This window comes from Neofelis nebulosa, chromosome 8, assembly GCF_028018385.1.
Source record: "Neofelis nebulosa isolate mNeoNeb1 chromosome 8, mNeoNeb1.pri, whole genome shotgun sequence".
NCBI classification, from domain to species: Eukaryota; Metazoa; Chordata; class Mammalia; order Carnivora; family Felidae; genus Neofelis; species Neofelis nebulosa.
In genome coordinates this window covers 137,035,376-137,058,696 of record NC_080789.1, presented here as the reverse complement: position 1 = coordinate 137,058,696, position 23,321 = coordinate 137,035,376, and the positions used below count along the sequence as shown (strand labels likewise).

At 42.8% G+C, this 23,321-nt stretch overlaps 1 protein-coding gene and 1 long non-coding RNA gene across 4 annotated transcripts in view; one reads left to right on the top strand and one right to left on the bottom strand.

Moving 5' to 3' along the window:
* The window catches only part of PRKCQ (protein kinase C theta), a 188,043-nt gene that overhangs the window by 122,205 nt on the left and 42,517 nt on the right, over window positions 1-23,321 (bottom strand). The window contains exons 1-4 of one of the 3 annotated variants that reach the window (XM_058681962.1): window positions 12,890-13,133; window positions 11,879-12,005; window positions 7,835-8,034; window positions 4,136-4,196 (exon numbers count right to left, since the gene is read on the bottom strand). In XM_058681962.1, coding sequence (XP_058537945.1) covers window positions 4,136-4,196; window positions 7,835-8,034; window positions 11,879-11,996 — 379 coding nt within the window. In that variant the 5' untranslated portion in view covers window positions 11,997-12,005; window positions 12,890-13,133. Of the gene's footprint in view, window positions 1-4,135; window positions 4,197-7,834; window positions 8,035-11,878; window positions 12,006-12,889; window positions 13,134-23,321 lie in introns of those variants that run through there. The other 2 variants (XM_058681961.1, XM_058681964.1) reach the window with 2 other exon arrangements.
* LOC131483622 (uncharacterized) lies at window positions 5,439-7,841 on the top strand. Its single transcript, XR_009247812.1, has 3 exons — window positions 5,439-5,526; window positions 6,472-6,565; window positions 7,719-7,841. It is a non-coding gene; the product is annotated as an uncharacterized LOC131483622 (long non-coding RNA).

The following is a 23,321-nucleotide window of genomic DNA, read 5'->3' as shown; positions in this document are numbered from 1 at the left end:
ACAGTCTGAGTGTCAAACTAGAATACTGTAAATTTTTTTTAAAGGTCAGAAAGTACTAGAAATAAGTTGACTCCCTTGGTCCTTTCTCTGATTTTCTTTATCCTCTAACCATTTTGGTCATTACAAGAGAGCAACTGTGTAAAAGCTCAGAATTTCTTGAATTCTTCTGGCATTTATGTTTTTTTTTTCTGAAGTAAGTTGTTCCTCTGTTTAAGTTTATTTATTTTTGAGAGTGAGAGAGAACATGAGCAGGGGAGGGGCAGAGAGAGGAGAGAGAGAATCCCAAGCAGCACTCTGCACTCTGCACTAGCAGCGTGGAGCCTGACACAGGGCTTGATCCCATGGACCATGAGATCATGACCTGAGCCAAAATCAAGAGCGAGATGGTAACTGACAGAGCCCCAATGAATGAGGATTTTAAAAGAGAATGGAGTGATTTGTGTGTGGAGAGCAATGAACAACTCGTTTCCCTGTAGAGTAGAAAACGATTGATGCTTCCATTAAAGAGGGTGTGGGAGGCATGACATTATCTTTTTATTTAAAAAAAAATTTTTTTTAATGTTTATTCATTTTTGAAAGACAGAGAGAGACGGAGCACAAGCAGAAGTGGGGCAGAGAGAGGGGGGGACACAGAATCTGAAGCAGCTCCAGGCTCTGAGCTGTCAGCACAGAGCCTGACGCGGGGCTTGAACTCACAAGCCGTGGATGAAGCCGGACGCTCAACCGACTGAGCCATTCAGGCGCCCCGACATGACATTATCTTAAACTTTATCCAAGACTGAATTCTGTGTCCTCCCCCAATTGCTTTCTCTTCCCATATCCCCCACTCCTACCACTCCTATTATCATTTTCCTACTCTACTTATTTTAATAAATACGGTCAATGTTTTCCCCTTCATTCAACTCTCATTTTTAAAGAAGTATAAAGCACTTCAATCATGCGCTTATAATGGGCATACCCTTTCATCTAAACTGCCTTGAAATCTTATTTTCTTTTGGGCTCTTTATTTCATTCCTATACGATGCCCCTAGACCAGATTCTCATCACCTCTCCACTGAAAAAATGAAATTGTGTAGGCTCTCTCCCTATCTAGTCTATCTCCTTTTACAGATCTGTCCCACATTCTGACACAAGCAATTTCCCCCAAATACTTTCAACATAACATGGCCTGCTTGTTATGGGACTGTGACTCCTTGTTGGTGACTTTCCTAGGTCTGCACACTCTTCTTGCCTGATTCAAGTCCTCCAAGATCTATCTTGGATTCTTCATTCTGATTTCAGCAAGGGCCCTCTGATCTGTCCAGACTGGTCTTCCCACAGTTCTGCAATGCATTAATATTTGTGCTTAAACCTGCATGTTTTCCTTCTAGAAAACAATCCCTCTTCTTTGCAATTTCAACTCTGCCTATCTTTCAATGTCCACTCCTATGGAATTTTCTGGAATGAAGGCAACCCATACTGACCTCTTGCTTAATCAGTATTTATGTGGCCTAGGACTAAATTCTTCTCTAATTGTTCAGTCTCTACCACCTCTTTGATCTAGGCTTAAGCTCTTGAGTATGAGAACTCGTGTCTTGGTTTTTTGAATCCTTCTGAAAACTATTTTTTTTATATATAGTAATAAACATTCTTACAATGGAATGAAATTGTATACTTCTGGTCATCAATAAGGAATTTCCTAGTTGGGTTATTCCTTAATAGTGTTTGCTAAAAATCGAGCTTTGGGATATATTAAAATTTAGAAATGGAGTCTCAGTGTGGGTCTAGGTATAAAAAATTTTAAATATGACAAAATTATACTCTTAAAAAAAAAACCCTTCCTGGACTTGAGTAATCACAATCTGTGAAATATCATTGTTTTCACCTTATCTGAATATTCTCTCTCATTCTTTTTTTAGATCTTTTAAAAAAATTTTTAATATTTATTTATTTTTGAGAGAGAAAGAGAGAGACAGAACATGAGCAGGGGAGGGGCAGAGAGAGAGGGAGACACAGAATCAGAAGCAGGCTCTAGGCTCTGAGGTGTTAACACAGAGCCCGATGCGGGGCTCGAACTCACAAACTGTGAGATCATGACCTGAGCTGAAGTCAGATGTTTAACCGACCGAGCCACCCAGGTGCCCCATACTCTCTCTCATTCTAACAGAAAATTGAAGTTCTATAGCCATAGGATGAGTAACCATGAACTATTTCTCAAAGCAGCAGTCTTTAAATCATTTACCCCAAATACTTGGCATTCTCATAGGAGACTTCTTTCAGTTTACATTAGATCATGTTTTGAACTAATGGGAAGAACACACTTCCTCTACCTGAGGGAACTGAACACCACTGGAATTATCATTTGGGCCAGCACTTTTGCTTTTTAGGCAGGCCTGGTTATTCAGCTTCCTACAACCACTCTGTATCATTTGGCCAACTCAGAAATAGTCCGATGCCAAGTATTATGTTTCTAGAGCCTCTACAAGATAAAAGAAGAAAAGTTCAGATTGTATTGCTGCCTCTTTAGGAATTCACTTCTTTACCAAAAAAAAAAAAAAAGGCATTATTATGGAAAATTTTGAATCCATACCAAAGTTGAACAAATACCGTAATCAATTTCCCAGCACTGATCATCCAGCTTCAATAATTACAAGTCCATGACCACCACTCTTTTTCAATATACCCTATCTACTATCCATACCTGCATACCAATGGGTTGTGTTGAAGCAAATTCCTGGTATGATATTATCCATAAGTATCTTGGTATGTATGTTAAAGATGACTACCTGTTTTAAGAAATAAAACCAGGGGCGCCTGGGTGGCTCAGTCGGTTAAGCGTCCGACTTCAGTTCAGGTCACGATCTCGCGGTCCGTGAGTTCGAGCCCTGCGTTGGGCTCTGTGCTGATGGCTCAGAGCCTGGAGCCTGTTTCAATTCTGTGTCTCCCTCTCTCTGACCCTCCCCCGTTCATGCTCTGTCTCTCTCTGTGTCAAAAATAAATAAACGTTAAAAAAAAAAAAAAAGAAATAAAACCATAATACCATCTTCGCACCTGAAAAATGTATAACAATGTCTCAATATCACCAAATGTCTGGTGAGGGTTTAAGTTTCCCCGATTATCTCATCATATATATATTTTTAATGCATTTGCTTGAATCTGGAGCCAGAGACATTGTATATGTTAAGCCCAGACCCAGAAAGCACCATAAATCTACACTAAAACTTGTTTCTTGGTAGTAAAAGTAATTCAGGAAAAAACAAAATCAATTTGTAATCCATAAGTACACAGATCCACCCTGAGGTTTAGGGTTTTATGAGTAGCAGCATTTGATTTATTTACACAGACCTTTGGTGACAGTACAAATGCAACAGAAGGAAGAGACAGGCTGTCACAGGCACCAAGCATGAGGGCTTGGAAATGTAAACTCTCTGATCCACGTCTGTGTGTCACGTGGGAATGAAACTCTTTAGCTTTCCTTCCTGTTCCTAAAAGGATTTGAGGTGATGAACTTGAAGCATTATTATTTTGCTACTAGCATTATAGAAAATACTTACGAGTGTCCCATTTATTTTGTATTTTACTGAGATTGTGATTGCCTAGTTTATCTGTCTATCTATCGATCTATCTATCTATAAATGTTTATTTACTTATTTTGAAGGGAGAGCCAGAGAGAGGGGGAGAGAGAGAATCCAAAGCAGGATTCTCTTGAGCCCCAATGCCAGGCTCAATCCCACGAACCGTGAGATCATGACCTGATCAAAAATCAAGAGTCAGATGCTTAACTGAGCCAGCCAGGTATCCCTGATTTATTAATTTATATACAATGTATATACACATAGTGACACATAAACAGAGCCTTTTATATTTACGTTACATTCCCAAACTGAAATAAAGACAGACTATAAAAGCACTGAGCACTGAGTTCACACCTTTTGGAAACTAACGCTGTATGTGCTTTACAATTCTATGTGTATCTGGCCCAGATAGTATATTTTCAACTAATATTTGAGCACCACTGAAAACTTTTAAGAAAACTCACTGTGTTTCCTTTTCTCCCAATTCTCTTCTGTATTATTGCAAAAGTCAAATAAATTGCACGCGAGGAAAAGGCCCACGCCCTCCGCACCCCCAAAGGAGAAGACAAAATATCACTTGCCACTCATTTCCAGAAAGTATCTTGCATTCATTAGCATTCGGCCCTCAGGTTTTAGCTCTAACTGATGGAGAGAGAGAGAAAAAAAAGAAATATCAGTCAGAATGTGAAATAATCAGGAATTTAATGACATAGTAACTGGCGAGTGTAGTGATGGCCAGAGATTTCCAATGTAGAGCCCGAGCACCGCCTCCTTCTTTCGTTTTACTCATATAGGTTGTCATCAGAGTAGCACAGCCTCCGTGGACACAGCCTTTCTCTCATTAAAACACCCCAGAAACTCATTAATTTTGCTTGGAGATCCAAATTTCCAATAGGAAGCAACACAATTCTCAGTTTCTATTTGATTTTCTTGCCCCGTGCTGCTTCCTATCTGTATACTTGCCATAGGGCAGATTCAGATCGCCACCATGACAAAAGAATCAGAGACATCAGGGCCAGCTAATTGGGGGAGCAGTAGGTCTTTTGGAAGGAAAGATGGATCCTGGCTTGAGGGTGCCTACTCAGTGTCCCTAGGTTAACCAGGGCATTGGGTGGAAACAGTGTTTTCCTTTCGGTAGGAGCGACTGTTTCCTTGGGAAAGTGCTGGATAATCTACCAAGGGAAACTTCAACTAGATGAGTCTAAGAATGGATAAAAATGCATATTTTAATATCGTCATGTAGAAGAGACCAGAACAGAGTGACATTAAAGGGATGATGCAGGATACCATGTGATGTGACGTGGGGGGAAATGACAAATCCAAGAAAACTTGAGTACTATTGCTCACATCTGAAGCCACTGCACTAGGTCGTTAGTATATGGAAAAGACTCAGAAGGTGAGCTGAAGGTCAATATTGGTCATTGCATCCGTGGGTTAACCAGAATCACTGAGAAATAGTAAGAAATGTGTGGCTGAACCCAGGACTGAGTTGAACCGTGGTTAAATAACTTACTGTCTGTGTGACCTCGTGCGTGTCACTAAGCCTTTCAAGATCTCTGCAAAGCTGACATAATAATGAGAGTTACGTCACAGCATCATAACTATTTGAATTTTACGAGAACATAAGCATCTACTGCTTGGTCAACTATAAATCTTCACGCAAGCTTAAAACAGATCAGGGAGAACAGAAGTGCTTTTAACATCAAGTATATACACCTTGTGCTCTGGTTTGTGGTATAAATAATAAAGATGCTGGCAAAAAGGCACCAGGAAGAGCAAGAAATAAGGGGCTCGTTCCCAAGTGAAGTGGGGACAGTTGGTCCCAGGTGACCACCAAGTTTTGGGAATTAGTGATGACGGAGGAAGTTGAACCAGTTGGCTGCTGGAAAACCAGTGTCCATAGGAAGTCCTGTTTGCATCATGCCTTTGAGAGCGAACCACACAAACAGCTGAAACCTTGGGAAAGTGGAAGGTAAGTCTGAGTGCGGTGTGGAGAAACTGGATGGAGTCTGGGGAGGTGAAGGGGCAACTTTCAGACAATAGATATTTTTTAAGTAGAGACATTTTTAAGGAAGTGGATTTCAACAGAGCGAGGGGAAAATCTAAGCCCAAAGCACCCTGTTGGCCCTTAAACACTATGAGTGAAAGCAAACTAAGAAATGACCTTGAAAAAAAGAGCTGGACAATGTAAAAAGGTTGCTAGATAAATGAGGATCTGAGGGCCACCAAGTGCTTGTGTCTAAATAACCTTAGAATGCAAAAGAAGTGAAAAGTCTGACAGGAATAAAACCAGAAACAGCCAAGGCAAGAAGGCAAATGCAACTTTAAGATATAGATATAATAGAAAAGTGACCTGCTCATCAGCGAAGTCTAAATAAATAATTTAAAAATTAGTTGTCTTTTCGTTACCTGAAAAGGAAATCAAATAGCATGCTATTTAAAAAAATTGGGGATTTGGTGACTTTAAAAAATGAGGCAGGGGGTGCCTAGGTGGCTCAGTCAGTTGAGTGTCCGACTTTGGCTGAGGTCATGATCTCGCAGTCCATGAGTTCGAGCCCCACATCAGGCTCTGTGCTGACAGCTCGGAGCCTGGAGCCTGCTTCAGATTCTGTGCCTCCCTCTCTCTCTGCCCCGACCTACTCGCATTCTGTCTCTGTCTCTCTCAAAAATAAATAAACATTAAAAAAATTTTTTTTTAAATGAGGCAGAAGACAGAAAATAAATGGGAATGAGCAGAATATGGAGGGAGACTTGGTCGAATGAATGTCTTCTCCCAGCCGAGCTAAATACTGCCCTGCCTTAAGCTACAGACAGTCTCAGGGTCTCACATTCTCTGGTTTGTGTAAATCCTTTCATGCCAACTCACACATCTGTGATGTCATTAGATTATTTTACCTCTTCTTACCTGCCTCCGCAGTCCCTCAAGAGGAGATCTGTTTCCATGATCCTTTCTCCAAGTGGACACGGAATTCCTCCAACAGATATTGCTGGACTACCTTTTCTAAACATACGTAAGCATGGGAACTAAAAAACAATCTTGGTATATGTCTATCTTCAAAGATTACTTTAGTGTCACCAGCAAAGATGTGTATGAATATATATTCTTTTAAAAAGTACTGATTTTTTTTGAGGTCAAATGTAGAACACTGACACAAAAATCTAGTTGGTAGGTTTCTAGCATTTCCATTTTGAAACCAGTGACTTCAAAACCTTCTGGGTGGAGTTCGGGGCGCCTGGGTGGCGCAGTCGGTTAAGCGTCCGACTTCAGCCAGGTCACGATCTCACGGTCCGTGGGTTCGAGCCCCGCGTCAGGCTCTGGGCTGATGGCTCGGAGCCTGGAGCCTGTTTCCGATTCTGTGTCTCCCTCTCTCTCTGCCCCTCCCCCGTTCATGCTCTGTCTCTCTCTGTCCCAAAAATAAATTAAAAACGTTGGAAAAAAAAAAAAAAAAAAAAAAACCTTCTGGGTGGAGTTCTTAAAAATCTGAGCTACAGGAAATAAAAAGCAGAAAGATAAGATTCTCTCCTTTAGCATAAATAAAAAAGCATTTGAAAACATTTTCTGGGATTCAGGTAATTTAAAATCAGTATTTACCGGTGGGTTTTTTTTTTTTTTCATCATTTTGTAGACCCAAGAAATTTTCATTGGAATTTTTTTATGCATCCATATTTTACTCTTTTCTTTAACATTTCTAAGCATTTGCTACCCAAGCAGTTATAACCTAAGGTTTCCAAAACTTGCGGTAACATGGATTGTTTATGACGTACTTTTTACTGCAGAGTGAGCCTTACAAGTGAATAGGGAATTTTTTTGGGGGGGAGCTAAAAAAATTGATAGGGATAGGCAAAGTATGGAGAGGGCAGACCAAATATCACATGGGTCTTTGCTGTTCCTCTCATCTATCTGTATGTTTCTCTAATCTTCGAAGATATCAAGAGATCACACAGATATGATACCTCCATAAATAGGGAGCAGTTAGGTTCCCAAGTTAAGGGGGATCTGTGATATTTCTGAGCTTAGTTTTGCACTTATAAATCAATAAGTGTTCTTCACAGCCTAAGAGACCTTCTTCACCTTAACATAGGAATCAAGATAGAGTGTGTTGATAAGTTTTATAGTCCACAACGAATAGTCACTGTCGTTAGCAGAGAATCTGTTTTCTCAAGGCTAGCGTGTCATAAATTCAGGATGACACCGGAACTACGCTCTTGTCTTTGGTGAACGTGGTGCTGACCACTGAATGGTGTGACCTTTCAAAGAAGCCTGCAGCCTGGATACTTACCCATATCTCCGCCTTGCCGTTGTTCTTCCTGCATCGCTCAGCCAGAGAGGAGAGCTCGACAGTAGTTTCGGAAATTAGGTCCACGTTCTTGCCCTTCACAATGATCTGCATGACTCTTCCTTTGTTGATGTGGGCATCGAAAGTGCTGTCCCAGGGTGGGTACATAGTTGGCTTTTTCTGGATATACATCTGCCCATTCTCTGGGAATAGAAAGATATATTCTCGTTACTCCTTTAGCCAACTCTGGGAAATAATTCCACTTGACGTTGGCACCCATTCTCTCTGTTCTCTAGGATCTATAATTCCCGTTGGAAGGTCAAAAACAACACACACAACACTAGAGACAGGATGAGACAGTCCCAAGGTCTACATGCAAGGTAATGTATTGAAACTTTAAAGTCAATCTAGTAATTTAGGCAACAAAAATTGGATCATGTCTTGGACTAGCAGTGTTCTTTCTCTATTCAACAGTTAGTTTCTTCACTTTGAGGGTGAACACCTGAGCAGATAAAAAGACATCAGGGCCTCGGCTTGTTGTATTTGGGAGGGTAGAGTGACCTAGGTCCCATTCTCTACATGTTATATACTTTTATGCCTTTGGGGGTCTTCCTTTGTTAATCTGCAAAGGGTGGACACACTAATTAATTTCACTGTCATCTGGTAAAAAAAAAAAAAACAACTGCTGTGTGTTTATCTGAAAGACTCTGTGGCAAAATTTAAGGTTATGGTGAGTGCTTCTTTAAAAAGATATTTAGAAGTTTTCTATTTGACATACATGCACTATGAGGTAAAACTTTTGTTCTTTTCCATTCTTTATTTTTTTGGGGGGAAGAGAAAGAGCATGGTGGGAGGGGCGGAGAGAGAAGGAGAAAGAGAGAATCCCAGGCAGGCTCCACACTGTCAGTGCGGAGCCCGATGCAGGGCTCGAACCCACAAACCGTGAGATCATGACCTGAGTCGAAATCAAGAGTTGGACGCCTAACCAAATTGGCCACCCAGGTGCCCCAAGATAAAACCTTCAAAACATAAGGAGCCATTATTTGCTTCTCTAACTCTCAAGAAAGGATACATTTTACATGTATCATGCACCCTAAGCAAAAACTAACAGGTGACTCAGAGAGGTGGTGGTCTTAATCCATGGGGTCAGGGAAGCAGGCTATAGACCTTCAGGTGAGGAAAGGCAGGCAGCCAGGAGACCCGGACGTGGTTGCTGAGAACCATGGTCAGGGTGATAAAGAGTAAATAAAACCTTCCCAGAACCACCAAGGTGACTGGGAAAGAGTTTGCTGGTGGAATTAAGTAGTGTTGGTATAGATTTCATCCCCACTGGATTTTCTACAGTATTTATACTTTAATCATTTCAAAAGCAGCAAACTGCAGCTGTATCTGAACCTCGGTTTCTTGTTATCACAAGATTTAAATGCAGTCATGTTGGTAAAGCAAAAGGGAAAAATCCATCTAAGCACGGAAACAAAGCAGTTCTGACTCCCGATAGCCCCTTCTCTCTCACACACAATGCCAAAGCGGGACACATGCCTAGCATTTGCTAAATGATTTGGGAAGTATATAAGCACTTGAATAAGTGGAAACTTCTAATTCTAGATAAACCTGGCTATGAAAGGGATAAATTCTGACAATGGTGAGGGTGGAAGAGGAAGGGGAAGATTTTTATGGCTTGCTTAAAAAAAATTTAACCGGAGATGGGACTTTTGAAAAATGCCAATGGCAATTCTATAACGACCGGAGTAACATGTTGCTTCCACGGACTGGAAGCCCTTCTTTCTCAGAACTCCTCAGCTGCAACCATTCTCCACGCCCTGCATGGGACAGAGATACCTGCACAATGGCGCTTCTCATGCTCTCTCACTAGGTTTGTAAGCACCCAAAAAGAGGACCAGAGCTCAGGATCCTCTCTATTTATGGTACGTTTTTATCATTTTCAAAGGCTCCCAGAATGACAACACTCTGCCCTGTTGACTCATTATGGAAAGTGCAGCCTGACACCCTCAAGATTGATAGGGTTTTAAAAATTGGTGCAGGCACTATGGAAAACAATATGGAGGGCTCTCAAAGCTTAAACATAGAACTATCATATGATCCCGTATTTCCACTGCCGGGTATTTACCCAAAGAGAACAAAAACACCAGTTTGAAAAGATACATGCACCCCTATGTTTCTTAATGCAGCATTATTTATATAATAGCCAAGATACGGAAATGACCTAAGAGTCCACCAATAGATGAATGGATAAGGAAGATCTACGTGCAATGGAATATTACACAGCCATAAAAAAGGATGAGCGCGTGCCGTTTGTAACAACATAGACAATCTAGAGGGTGGTAGGCTTTAGAGAGAAAGAGAAACACTATACAATTTTACTCACATGTGGAATATTTTTTTAAAAAACCAAATGAGTAAATAAACAAAAAGCAGAATCAGGCCCATAAATAGGGAGCACCGATGGTTTCTAGAGGGGTGGAGTGGGGTGGGGGATGGGCAAAATGGGTAAAGGAGAAAGGGAAGTCTAGGCTTCCATTTCTGGAATAGGTCACGAGGATAAAAGGTACAGCATGGGGAGTGTAGTCAGTGGTAATAGTGTCCTAGGCCGACAGATGGCAGTTACCCTGGTGGTGAGCATAGCAGAAGGTATAGATTTGTCTAATCACTACACTGAACACCTGAAACTAGTAAGACATTTGAGCGTCAACGATACTCAAATCAAAAAATCTAAAAAACCCAAACCCCACAAATTGTACAAAAATAATATTTGAATTGTGACGGGCAGGGTGATTTCTCGTCAGAACAAAACCAAAGACAAAATCAAAAACCAAACTCTCCAGATGCCACAGGCTAACCTTTTGGAAAAAAACGAAGTCGTCGTCTTTTCTGACAAGGTCTCTTGATCCCCACGGCCGATCCGACCACGTTCAAAGGCAAGGCCAAAAGAAGAAATGAGAAAGAGGCTCTCAGGAGGCAAATGTCAGTGAGGCCCGTGCTTAGAGAGAACGAGCTCCCGGAGACCCATTAAGTGGAAAGCGGCTTTGAGAAACTCAGACATTCTACACTTCAAAGGTTTCTGTGACATTTGAAAGGTTTTAGATCCGGAGCAAGTGCCATTCTCACTTGCAACCAAACAGGAGAGGAATCCGGGCAGAAGGGAAATCAGGATGATTTGGACCTTCTCCTCAGCTTGGTGCACACTCCCGGTGGCTGCAAGGGTGGAGTCCGTCACGAAGCATAGATCTCTAAGGGAGGGAAAGGCCAGCCTGGTGGGAGCTGGAAACCCACGATTTGGAGCTGGAAACACCTTGCTGGGGGTTCTCAGCTGCCGAATCGGGTTCCTCCCGCATCCGCCAACGCCACTCCCTGAGATGCCTTTTCACTACCACCCCATGGGAAATAACACACACTTCTCTGTCCCCAAGTCTCTCTCCCCCCACTTCACCCTGCTTCGGTTTTCTGCCCAGCACTCTTCATCATTATTCCTTATATTTTAGTTTGTTCCATACCTTTCTCCCTCTGCTAGAGTAGAAGCTCTAAAGGAAAGGCACTTTTTCCGCCCACTGGACACTAGGCGCTCCATAAATACGTTCTGTGTGAACCACCCAGGATGGCTCCCCTCAATAACCATCTTTAGAGTTCATTGTAAGATTGTGCAGACTTAATCTGTCTGTATTCACTGGAAATAGCCAGGGTTAGCACTGCAGGTGCCATGTTCGACTTGAGCTCACCAGTCGATTTTATCACCCCCATTAAGTCCTCACATCACATCTTCAACCCATTTCTCCTTTTCTTTGTTCCTTTCGCGTATGTGAGAAAATGGCGCAGTGAAATGGACTACGAGGGAGGAGACCTGGGTCTCCACCTGAGTCGGTCACTAAGCTCATACGCCCCTGAGGAAGTCCTTGGCTTGGCTGGCCATCAGTTTCCTGAACTGTAAAATCAGGTTGAACCAGATGACTCTGACGTTTCTGGAAGGACTTGCTTCCTAGTTCACACAAGCACTTTCCTCCTCCCCCACCTCGAATACCCACTCAAGCTTACCTGATTCAACATATTCTTTGACCAGCACAGCGCAGTAAGGGTTAACAGCCTCTCCCTGACATGGCTGGCAGGACCCACAGTCGAAGTTGGACAAACCAATGCGAAGAAATGGTGACATGGTTGCTCCCTGCAAAGTGACAAAGACACATGCTGTTGGGGGCTATAAAATACGTTATTTTGGGTGTCCCGTTCCCACTTAACCAGCGCTTTATCACTGATAGCTCAGAGGCTCAAATGGCTCAAGGATCCATTTAAGCAAATACTTTTACTTCCCCTTCTGCAAAGGACATTATTGGGCTCACCCCAAACCCCAGACTGACTAGCCAAGGAAAGAGGCTTCCTGATGCCTGCATTACTCAACCTTGTCAGTTAGAACTATAATTCCACTCCTAATTTAAGGGGGTTACACTTAATAGTTGCAGAAAGAGGCCAGGAAAATTTCCAACATTTTACTTCTTCTGTTATGCAAGGAGGTACCCAAGAAACAACGCACAATAATAAGAAAATGAGTTTAGAAAGGGTGAGTCTATTTTAGTCACAAAAATATGACACCACAAAATTCTTACGTGGGCTATTTATGTGTGTGATGCACTTGGCTCTGGGCATTTAGCAGCTGAACTCTATTTACTTCAGACATTTCAAAAAGGTCTACTTTCTTCACAGTCATATATGCATATGTGTACATATATGTGTATATGTACATATATATGCACACGTATATACCTCCATATAAAATAAACCTTTGAACATTCCAAAGCACTTACAAAAATCCCAAATCATTGCCCACCGTAAAAGAATGTCTTATCATCTAAGGATAAATGACAAAAGCCAAATTACCAATAATTATGCATACCTAGGGATATGAGGGGAAAGGCATCATAATGTTGGCGAACAAATTCCAGGATTCTAGTCTGGTTCCTCGTCTGCTATTCCTTCTATTCCTGCTGTCCTTGTTTGGACACTTACCTCAAGTAACCACCCACTGCCCCCACTTTTCTTTCTTTTGCCTACTTTTCCATGAGGTCCCAATAATCTGAAACTACCATCTGGTATTCAGTGGAAAAGTTACGTCTTTGCTTCTTCTCTCTTCTTGAACTGTTCTCTCCTCAGTCTCTTAAGTAAGCCAAAGATAAGGACAACGAAGCATTAGCTGTCCTTTCTACCTTTGTAGAAAGAAAGACAAGTCCTCAGAATGAAAGGACCCCACATGTGAGCGCCAATGGCATAATCCCAAATCTGGCAGGGCCATTCAAGACTGCTGGTTCTCTGAAGTGCTGGGTGGTCTTTGAGTGTTTTCTGAACCTACAGAGAGAGATTAGGGGCTCTTGACAACTGCTGTGAACTTCATGGATTCTAAGAAAGTCTCAATCACCCACAATTTAGCAGGGTTTAACTAAAGGACACGGTTGTAAAATCATCATATTTTTCAGGTGTCCTTAGTCTCTGAAATACATTCAATATAAGTCACACTGTTGAAATGGTCACCAGATGACTTCTAGATGTGTCTTCAGGGGCCCCCTTTACCCTCTGACAGCCTCTGAGGTTAGTATTCTTGGACGGGAGCCAGGCTAATGACTGAGAGCTCTCTGGAGAAAACTTCCTTGACAACAGCCCCTTTCCTGGGTCACGTAGGTCTTCTGGACAAATCTATATTTTTCTGCACTAATAGGAAAGATCGCCAAGACTGTCCTCATTTACAAGTGTTTACCACACGTGGACCCTCTGAAGATTTCCTCAACACGAGCAAAGTTAAGTAATTAATTCTGAGTCTGGAGGGATCACTGACTCATAAAGCCTGAGTTACAACCACTGTGACCTTTAGTGACGGATGTGTCACTTTGCTATTTCCAGGCTGGGCTCAGAATTCACAGTAGCAACTCAACATGCACCTGGAAAAGTCTGTCCGGGGAGCAGACAGAAACCTCTAGGGTGACGAGGGTTTCCGGATGCAGTAGGGGAGGGAATCATAGCGGAACCCCCTTCTCCTCCAGCACGCCCTGCTTAGCTGATTTCCTAGCCCACCAGCCACCCAGATTTGCTAGCCCTAGCCCCTCACCCGTGAGCATCTTGGCATTTTACCCCAGGCATGCATCTGTTTGCTGGCCAGGCCACTGCCTCACTTTTTAAAGGTCTAGTCACGGGGACAGGACCTGACATTTTCACATCTAGAAGACGGAACGGGCATCTGTGTGCTGAACCTGACATGTTGTTTGCTCAGGGGTGCATGGTTTGTTTTTTAACATTTTTTTTAATGTTTATTCACCTTTTGAGAGACAGAGACAGTGTGTGAGTTACAAAGATCGGTCTCAGGGGTGCATGGTTTGTTTTTTAACATTTTTTTTAATGTTTATTCACCTTTTGAGAGACAGAGACAGTGTGTGAGCAGGGCAGGGGCAGAGAGAGAGGGAGACACAGGCTCCCGGCTCTGAGCTGTCAGTACAGAGCCTGATATGGGGCTTGAACTCACAAACCATGAGATCGTGACCTGAGTGGAAGTCAGATGCTCAACCGACAGAGCCACCCAGGCACCCCTAGGGGTGCATTTTTTTTTTTTAAGGTAAAAGGCAGCATTTCATTCCTGAGCTACTCAGAGTTTTTCCCCTCCTGTAGCTTCAATGTGAAATGTGATCATTATGAAAAATAAAGAAAATACACAAATTGTAAAATATCTTCTCATAGTTCCACAGCGGAAGCAAGTCACTACTACTCTTTTGATGTATTTTTCTTTCGTCTTTTTTTAATGAACAGGTTTTGTGGTTTTGTTTTACATGCTTTGCTCATAACTGTGTTTACGGGATTATATTTGGCTTTTTAATTTCACATCTTGCCAGGGGCGCCTGGGGGGCTCCGTCGGTTGAGCGTCCGACTTCAGCTCAGGTCACGATTCACAGTCTGTGGGTTCGAGCCCCGCGTCGGGCTCTGTGCTGACAGCTCGGAGCCTGGAGCCTGCTTCGGATTCTGGGTCTCCCTCTCTCTGTGTCCCTCCCCCCCTCTCAAAAATAAACATTAAAAAAACCCAAATGCTTTAATTTAACATTTTGCCATAAAAATTGTCCAAGGTAGTATGTTATCTTTGTCAACATCCTTTAACTTCTTGCACCATCTTCTAATGACCTGTTTTACTAAAGTCTTGTAGGTAAATGTTTAGACACATGTTTTTTTCATAATAGAAATAATGCCGTAATAAGCACCTTTTTATAATTTTTTTAAATTTAGGAATACTGCATCAGTGTAGATCACTAGTGTTCTCAATATGACCAGATCAAGTGGTATTACTATTTGTAAGTCTTACACATTTGAAGACAATAATAAAACAAAGTCAAAGAAAATATCTAGAGTAACTACAACAGACAATAACTGTCATTCTTTATAATAAGCATACACAAATTTGAAAAAGCCAAACAAAATAAAAACCACCTATGACCCAAGGAATTAAGTGGCAATAACACAAACTATACCAAATATTAAAAAAACAAACAAACATAGTTTCAATTAGTTATGTGGGAAGATGTTCAGCCTGTGAGCACTTTAAGAAATGCAAAATGGGGGTGCCTGGGTGGCTCAGTCGGTTGAGCCTCCCGCTTCGGCACAGGTCGTGATCTTGGGGTTCATGAGTTCGAGCCCTGCATCAGGCTCTGTGCTGACAGCTTGGAGCCTGGGACCTGCTTTGGATGCTGTGTCTCCTTCTCTCTCTGCCCCTCCCCTGCTCACGCTGTCTCTTTCTCTCTCTCAAAAATAGGTAACCATTAAAATATATATATATATATATATATATATATATATATATATGCAAAATAAAACAAGATACTATATAATTGCATTTACAGGACATTCTTGAAAAGACAAAACCGTATGGAGACAACAGTGGTTAGCAGTGGTTTGGACAGAGGACAGGGGGTTATAAAGATAGAGCATGAGCAAGCTTTGGGCGTGGGGAGGTGACCCTGTACTATAGCCTGGTCACAGTGATGGCCACAGAAATCTAGATTTAAATTCACAGAATTATATAGCAAGAACAACCGTCAATTTTACCACGTGACCATTTCAAGACCAAAATTTAAAAATATGCTATTGGCATTTCAAGGCATGGACTATAAATTCAGAGGTTATATAGATAAAATGCACACTTGTATGGACAAAAGAATATACATCAGGAAACTAAGAATTCATACAATAAAACATTGAATTAAAATCTAAAGTAATCATGAGTAGCTTCGATTTATTAGAGGGAAAATGTCAGAGGCTTAAAAAAAATAAATGGCCTTTACTCTGCTATTGAAGCTCTCTTGAAAGTTTTTGCCTTTTGGAGCAAATAACTGAGAAAGGATAATATTGGAATTTGATAATGCATATTCTTTGGGGATCTATTAATATTCAACTCTTCACAAAACTCTAACAATAAAAAGAGTTAAACTATTTAAATATAAAACACGACACAATAGCATTTTTTTTTAAGCCATTGCAACTAGCAAATATTTTTGAAATGCTCCTACCTAACACTGGCAAGGGCAACACGAATCGCACCCTTGTAAACAATGCTGTTGTGAGTGTAAATGTCCGCAATCCTGTTGAAGGCTTGCACACGTGTGTGTGTGCACAGGAGCACCAAGATGGTATGTTTATAAGCATTCAAGGATGAAATTAACATGCAAGATTTTTGTTGGTCAGACCCTCAACCTGCCGGGTCCAAGCAGAACTCAGGGTCCTGCCTTTCGAATGGGCCCCGTCTATTTCACCAGCTCGGTGACGGGTACCGTGGTGCTCTGCCCAGCACTCGGATGTCACCTTTCCCCTCCTGGACCAGAGCTGGTTTGCCTTGCCCCTTCCTTCCCCTTCCCGCCCCACTTGCCTCAGCGTGACTCCAAGTCACCACAACTTACCTGTTGCCCTACCCAGTCCCGACACCTGTCTCTCCCAGTCAGATCTCCACGCTGCAGCCCGAAGGAGCTTAGTTAGGACCATGTGGAGCTACTGCCATTTGTCCAACGTGTCAAGCTGTTTCACGGCTCTGGGCTTGTAGCAATACCGTTCCCTCTCCCTGGAATGCTTTCCTATTTCGTTCCATCCTCCCTCGGCACCCCATCCCTACTTCCTTCATCTTTCAAGTTCCTGCTCAGTCCCTACCTCCTCTTTGAAGCCTTTCTTCCCTCCGCCTCCATCATCCACCCTCCTCCCTCTGGCACTTCCTGGTGGAATCCACTCAGTCCTCCAGGCCCCCCGCCCCCCCCCCCCCAGCTCCTGGGACATGGCTGTTAGACAGTGCCTGCCATATTTATTTGCCGTGGCTCTGTCACTTCCCATTTCCCAGTGGGGTAGATGCTGTCGCTCCCATGCTCTTTCTCTTGAGCCTCCAAATTTGGGGGGCACAGCAGAGCCCCACCAGGATTTCTCCTGCTTCATCTTTGAGGTACCGTGTTTGTCACTCAAACCATAGAAGTCCTTCTGGTTTCATCTAGCAAGACCCCTCCAGAGTCAGTGCATGTGGGTGCCTTACTACTAGACCCAAGTTGTGATAAAGGGTTTTCTCTATTGCCACATTCCTTTGGACATTCCAGTCAGCTTCGTGGGACTGGGGAGGAGATCTGGTGCTCACATTGCCAGATTTCCCTTTAACACTTTATTAGACATATTGGTTCACACTGGTCTTCCCAAATAAGCAGACTGCGGGCTCTGAGAGCAGGGACCAAGTCTTAGTCATTCACCCACCTCCAGGGCTGATCCCTCTGTCTGATAAGTAGTAGATGCTCAACGCATTTTTGCTAAGGAACTTGATTTTCAAAAGCAATGCTTTATATAATCTCTTAATCTTCATGCTTATATGTATATATTTTAACCTGCAAGGGTATGGTGTGGTCCAATCAAGCAGAGGGCAGTAGTAGAGGAAGTCGATACAAGAGAAATAGCCCAGGCATCGTTACAAAGACCCGACACCATTATGGACTCAACCGCAGGAGTTATTTAGTGTCCCTAAGCCTGTCTTCTCATTTGGAAAGGGGTAATAATACCATCACTCATTTCAAAGGGCTACACGGATGGAATGGGCAAATGCACGGAGGTGCTTATAACGGGGCTGGCACAGAGTAAACTCAAAAATGTTAGCTGTTATGATTATTATTGCAACTCTGATATATTTTCCAAGGGACTCTACCGACTTTATTAGTTTGTACCAAAAATGGGCAGGAAGAAAAGTAGAGACCGTCTGTTAGAAGCACATCTTGGCTGAATTATATGGCCTCCCTCTGCACTCTGCCACCGAACTCCCATAAAAACCCACATGTATCTCTCCTAGAGCACTTATTACCCTGTGATAGAGTCATCCCGACGCGAGCACTTATCATGATGGACAGTCAGGATGCCTATCCAATCTTCTGTGCTTTTGCTATCTCAGCTGCGAAATCTCATAATATGTACTTTAAATTTGCAGAGAATCTTTACTCTTATGACTCAATGTTTTCCCCTTTAAGCATGATCTCATCTGTCTTTAGCAGGCAGCTTCGAAGCCAGCAGATGGACAATATCATTGCTCAGCGGCATGGTTAAGGTCATAGACCTCAAGTGCTGAACTGAGAATTCCGGACTCCCTGGGTGCTGACTCACCTACTTACCCACACTGACTCACCTACCACAACTCAAACCTGCCAAATGCTTTCACAGTGATGTTAAGGATTGCCACCACATAACAAAAGCTGAGGAGGAGAAGTTCCACAGAAATAGAAAGCAACAGAAGTTCTATATAGTCTCATCAGCAAAAAAAAAAAAAAAAAAAAAAAAAAAGAAAAGAAAAAAAACAAAAACAAAAACAAAAAACAAAACACAAAACCAAAAAATAAGACTTCTCTTTCTTTTCAGCATGTGAAATAGGAATGAGCATACATATCTTTATGTAAATGTTTTTAATTTTTGGTGGGGTGGGGAGAGAGACACAGCTTGAGCAGGGGAGGGGCAGAGAGAGAGAGAGAGGGAGACACAGAATGTGAAGCAGGCTCCAGGCTCCCAGCTGTTAGCACAGAGTCGGACGTGGGGCTTGAACCCATGAACTGTGAGATCGTGACCTGAGCTGAAGTCAGATGTTCAATTGACCAAGCCAGTCAGGTGCCCCTATACTTCTTTATTTAAAAACAAAACTGTGGACAGCATCTGTATTGTTATAACCTAGCAGGAGGTATCTCGGTGACAGAGGGAGAGTCCCACAGAAACAGTAAAACCTCAAACATGTAGAAGAGAGAACACAACCGAATCTGTAGTCAACCCAGGAATAGGACAAAAAACACTCAATAGTTTCCAAGTGGGTCACCTAAGCCCAAGTTTGGGGAATTAAACAGGCAGATGTCGGCAAATGAAGTGACATCTGTAGCTTTTACATCTCTTTACAGATAGAAAGGTTTCTCGGGTAAAAGTGATTGCTGTAGAAAATAACCTACAAATTAAGAATTACTTGCCTGGAAATGGGCAGAGAAGAAAGGTGGTAATAAGAGAACCATCAAATGAAAAGCATTTTACCCTGGTACTAAGACTTCTACAAAGTAGTACAATATAATAAAAAGAGTCAGAATACATATTAGCCTTGTGGGGCATCTGAGTGGTTCAGTTGATTGAGCATCCGACTTCAACTCAGGTCATGATCTCATGGTTTGTGAGGTCAAGCTCCCCATCTGGCTCACTGCTGTCAGCTCAGAGCCCGCTTCGAATCCTCTGTCCCCTCTCTCTCTGCCGCTCCCCTGCTCACATACTCTCTCTCAAAAAATGCATAAACATTTTTTAAAAAAAGGAAGAAAAAATAAATATTAGCCTCTTGGCCACACATGTGGTCTCAAAAGTGAATTAGAATAAGAAGCATGACCTGAAGATAATATTTTAAAATAATCCCTAGAGCATGAGCTGCAAAGACCAAAGAATGTAAGCCTAACATTCCACCAGCTGTTAGAAATGGTCAGGAAGGGGATTTGTTAACAGAGCTGGTACTGCCCGCCTACCTAAAAGCATTAACAAGACACCCCCTCCTTCAAGTGCTAGCGACTGAACTGTGTCCCCCACAAATTCACATGTTGAGACCCTAATTAATTTACCTAAGGTTAAATGAGATTGTGAGGGCAGGACCCTAATCCAATAGGATAATGTCCTTGTAAGAAGAGACACCAGAGATTTCTTTCTCTTCATGGTGTAAAGACACAGTGGGAAGGTGAAGAGAGCTCTCATCAGACACCAACTTTGAGGACACCGCGATCTTGGATGTCCAGCCACCAGAAACATGACAGCTCCCCCCCATCTGTGGTATTCTATTGTGACATCCCCAGGAGAATATAACTAACATAACCAAAAATAATGTAGAAACAAAACAAAGATCGAAATATAGAAAATGAGCCACCTGGGATGTCATTGTGCATATTCTGACACTAATTTTATTTTATTTTTTAAATTTTTCTTAGTATTTACAATTTTTTAATGTTTATTTAGTTTTGAGAGTGAGAGAGAGTGAGCGAGCATGAATGGGGGAGAAGCAGCGAGATAGAGGGAGACACAGAATTCAAAAGACGCTCCAGGCTCGGAGCTGTCAGCACAGAGCCCAATGCGGGACTTGAACCCATGAACCATGAGATCATGACCTGAGCTGAAGTCGGATGCTTAACTGACTGAGCCACCCAGGTGCCCCCTGACACTAATTTTAATGTGTGACATGAACGTTGTCCACTAAAGCTTAGCTCTGATCAAATTATACCGATACTCAAGAAAACTGTCCCAGTCCCTGCTGAATTAAATCATGGCTTCTTAACCCATTATTTCAGAGCCTCTACATGTTGGCTCCCACTGCCCCCTTGCCACCACCTCCCAGTCCCCACAGCATGCCTCTTAGTCATATCCTGACTTCTCTGTTTGCTGGGTACATCGCAACCATCCATCTTGGTGGCTATGTAAACTAGTCCCTCTGTTTGGAATGCTGTGTCTTCTCCCCCCCTTAAAAAACTGCCATCCCCTAATCCTTCTCATTTTTTCGAGGACCTCACTTACACACTGCTTCATTCAGAAACCCTTCCCTGCTCCCCACAGAAAGAGGAGTGGTTTATCCGATGGGTAAGTTTTAGACAAGTAAATGGCACCTGCCCAGCCCAGCCTCTTCTCTCGCTTGGGGGGAATCTGTGGACTTTCATAGAACATGTTTCTCCACTCTTTTCTGCCATAAGCAGGGTGGGACCCATCTGCCTCAGTCCTGGGAGATTGGCCATTGTCCAGCGTGGCCTCTGACACCATGAACAAAGACCAACCTATCACTTGAATACTTTAGCCCATATCCACCAAATCCAGCCTCAAGTTGACTTTTTTTTTTTTTTTGATTTCCCTGACTTCTGATTGCTCTCTCCATTTGTTCCAAACACAGCAGTCTAGTGGAGGTATTTATTGGCTCCCCCTACAATTCACATGTATGTGAAGAGTCCATAGTGTATATATGATAGCTCATATTATTCAGTTTTCTCAACAAATCTACAAGGTGGGTATAATCAACTCCATTCTACGGCTAAGAAACTGAGGCTTCAGTGCGTGAGTAGCTTGCTGAAGGTCATAGAGCTAGCACATAGCAGAGTCTGGATTTCAGCCTTGGTTGCTAAGCACCTCCACCCAAACTAGCACATTATTTCTTGTTAGAAAATGCCTTTTAAGGTTAGGTCAGGAAGGAAGTGAGAGCATGGAGATTTCCCCATAGAATGGTCTCCATCTGTTCTCCCAGCCTCTAATTAGGAAGGACGATTACAACCACCCACATGGGCTCTCTCAGCAGGCCTCCATGCTGCCCTACTTGCTTAATTATCTTAGGTACCAATCAGATGCTTCTCCTTGTCAGTACCTGCGGTTGAAGGATCTTTCTACCCCATAGCTGTGAAAAAAAAAAACCAACAAAAAACAGGTAATATAATTGGAGTTGAAGTTCCTTGGAACAACGTAAGCTCACATCCAGAAATGAGGTCAACGCTGCAGATCTGAGTAACTTCCCCAGGATGTCACCAGTGTGTGCTCTCCCATCTCCTTGAATCTCCCTTTATTCACACTGTCAGAGATGGCAGATTGGGATGAGTGAGGAATTCCAGGGCCGGGGTCTAGAACAAAGCTAGCTGACTGCTTCATGTAACGTTGGGAGGGACTTGGTCTCCTTGGCAGGATTTTCTAGCCACAGTTAGGTAATCACTTACTGAGTCTAAAGATGCTGCCTCATATAGGAGGCACACTGAATTTATGGCTCTGTCCCTGTGTCAAGATTTACTCTTAAAAGACAGTCTTCAGCACACACACACACCCCACACACGCACACACTCACACACACACGCAAAGTAACTATATGAAGTGAGGGGTATGTTAATTAGCTTGACAGCGGTCATATTTCACAATGTACAGGTACCTCAAATCACCAAGTTGTATACCTTAAATATATCCGATTTTAGATGGTCAGTTACCTCTCAAGTTGGGGGGGAGCGCGGAGACAATCGTTTCTGTGACTGTCCCTTCTTGGCAACCCACTAGCTCTGAAGAGACACGGGATACTTTGTAATCTTCCTAAGACACTAGAGTAAGAGGGCTTCCTGCCAGGTAGGTGGTCAGTGAGGAAAAGTACACCACCTCAACTCGGGGTGCCAAATCGGAGCCAGGGCCCAGGGCACTCGGGTCAATGGGCACCTTGACTGAGAAGGTGAGTGTGAAATTCTTGGACACACAGTCCATCTTCCTCTGGCCTTTACGTGCCAGTGGACACAGAGGATGGAGACACACGGATGGGCAAATGACACTGCCATGGCATGAAAGCCAGCTTTTCCAACCGCACCGTCTTCAACAAATGACCGAACCTCTTTGTGTCTCTGTTTCCGTATCTGTAACGTGGGGAAAATAATAGACGTACTTCATAGAGTTGTTACGGGGATTACATGAGTGGATTTATGGGAAATGCTTGCGATAGTGTTTGGTGGAATCACATAGGATGTTCCCAAGAGATCCTGAGAAAGTCTCCCTGATAAAAATTAGCTGCCAGTGACGGTGACTTGTTCAATGGACTATGTCCTACACCTAAACTACTGGCTAAGTAACGAAGCGACATACACCATCTTATGTTTTACCATTACTCAGTAAGCATTTGCTAAACCTGCCTGCTCTGTACAAAGCATTGTTCTGGATCCAAGGAGGTTTTGAGAGCTGGGGCTCCACCTGCTTGCCCTTCTATCCTGTTAATAAAGTGATGTGGCCAGTTAACATGGGCTTGGCGTTAGAGACTCAGAAGACAAGAAATGGCAACATAGGCTCCCACTCCTGGGAGCACCAGTAGCAAAACACCCCTGCCCTCCCAGGGCTGCTCTGATACCACACCCCACTTCCTCCTCAGGGTGTGTGACACTTTTCAAAGAAAATACAGTATCTGGTAGTATGACCACAGCAAGCGGAAATGTCAACGTGCAGTCCACAGATG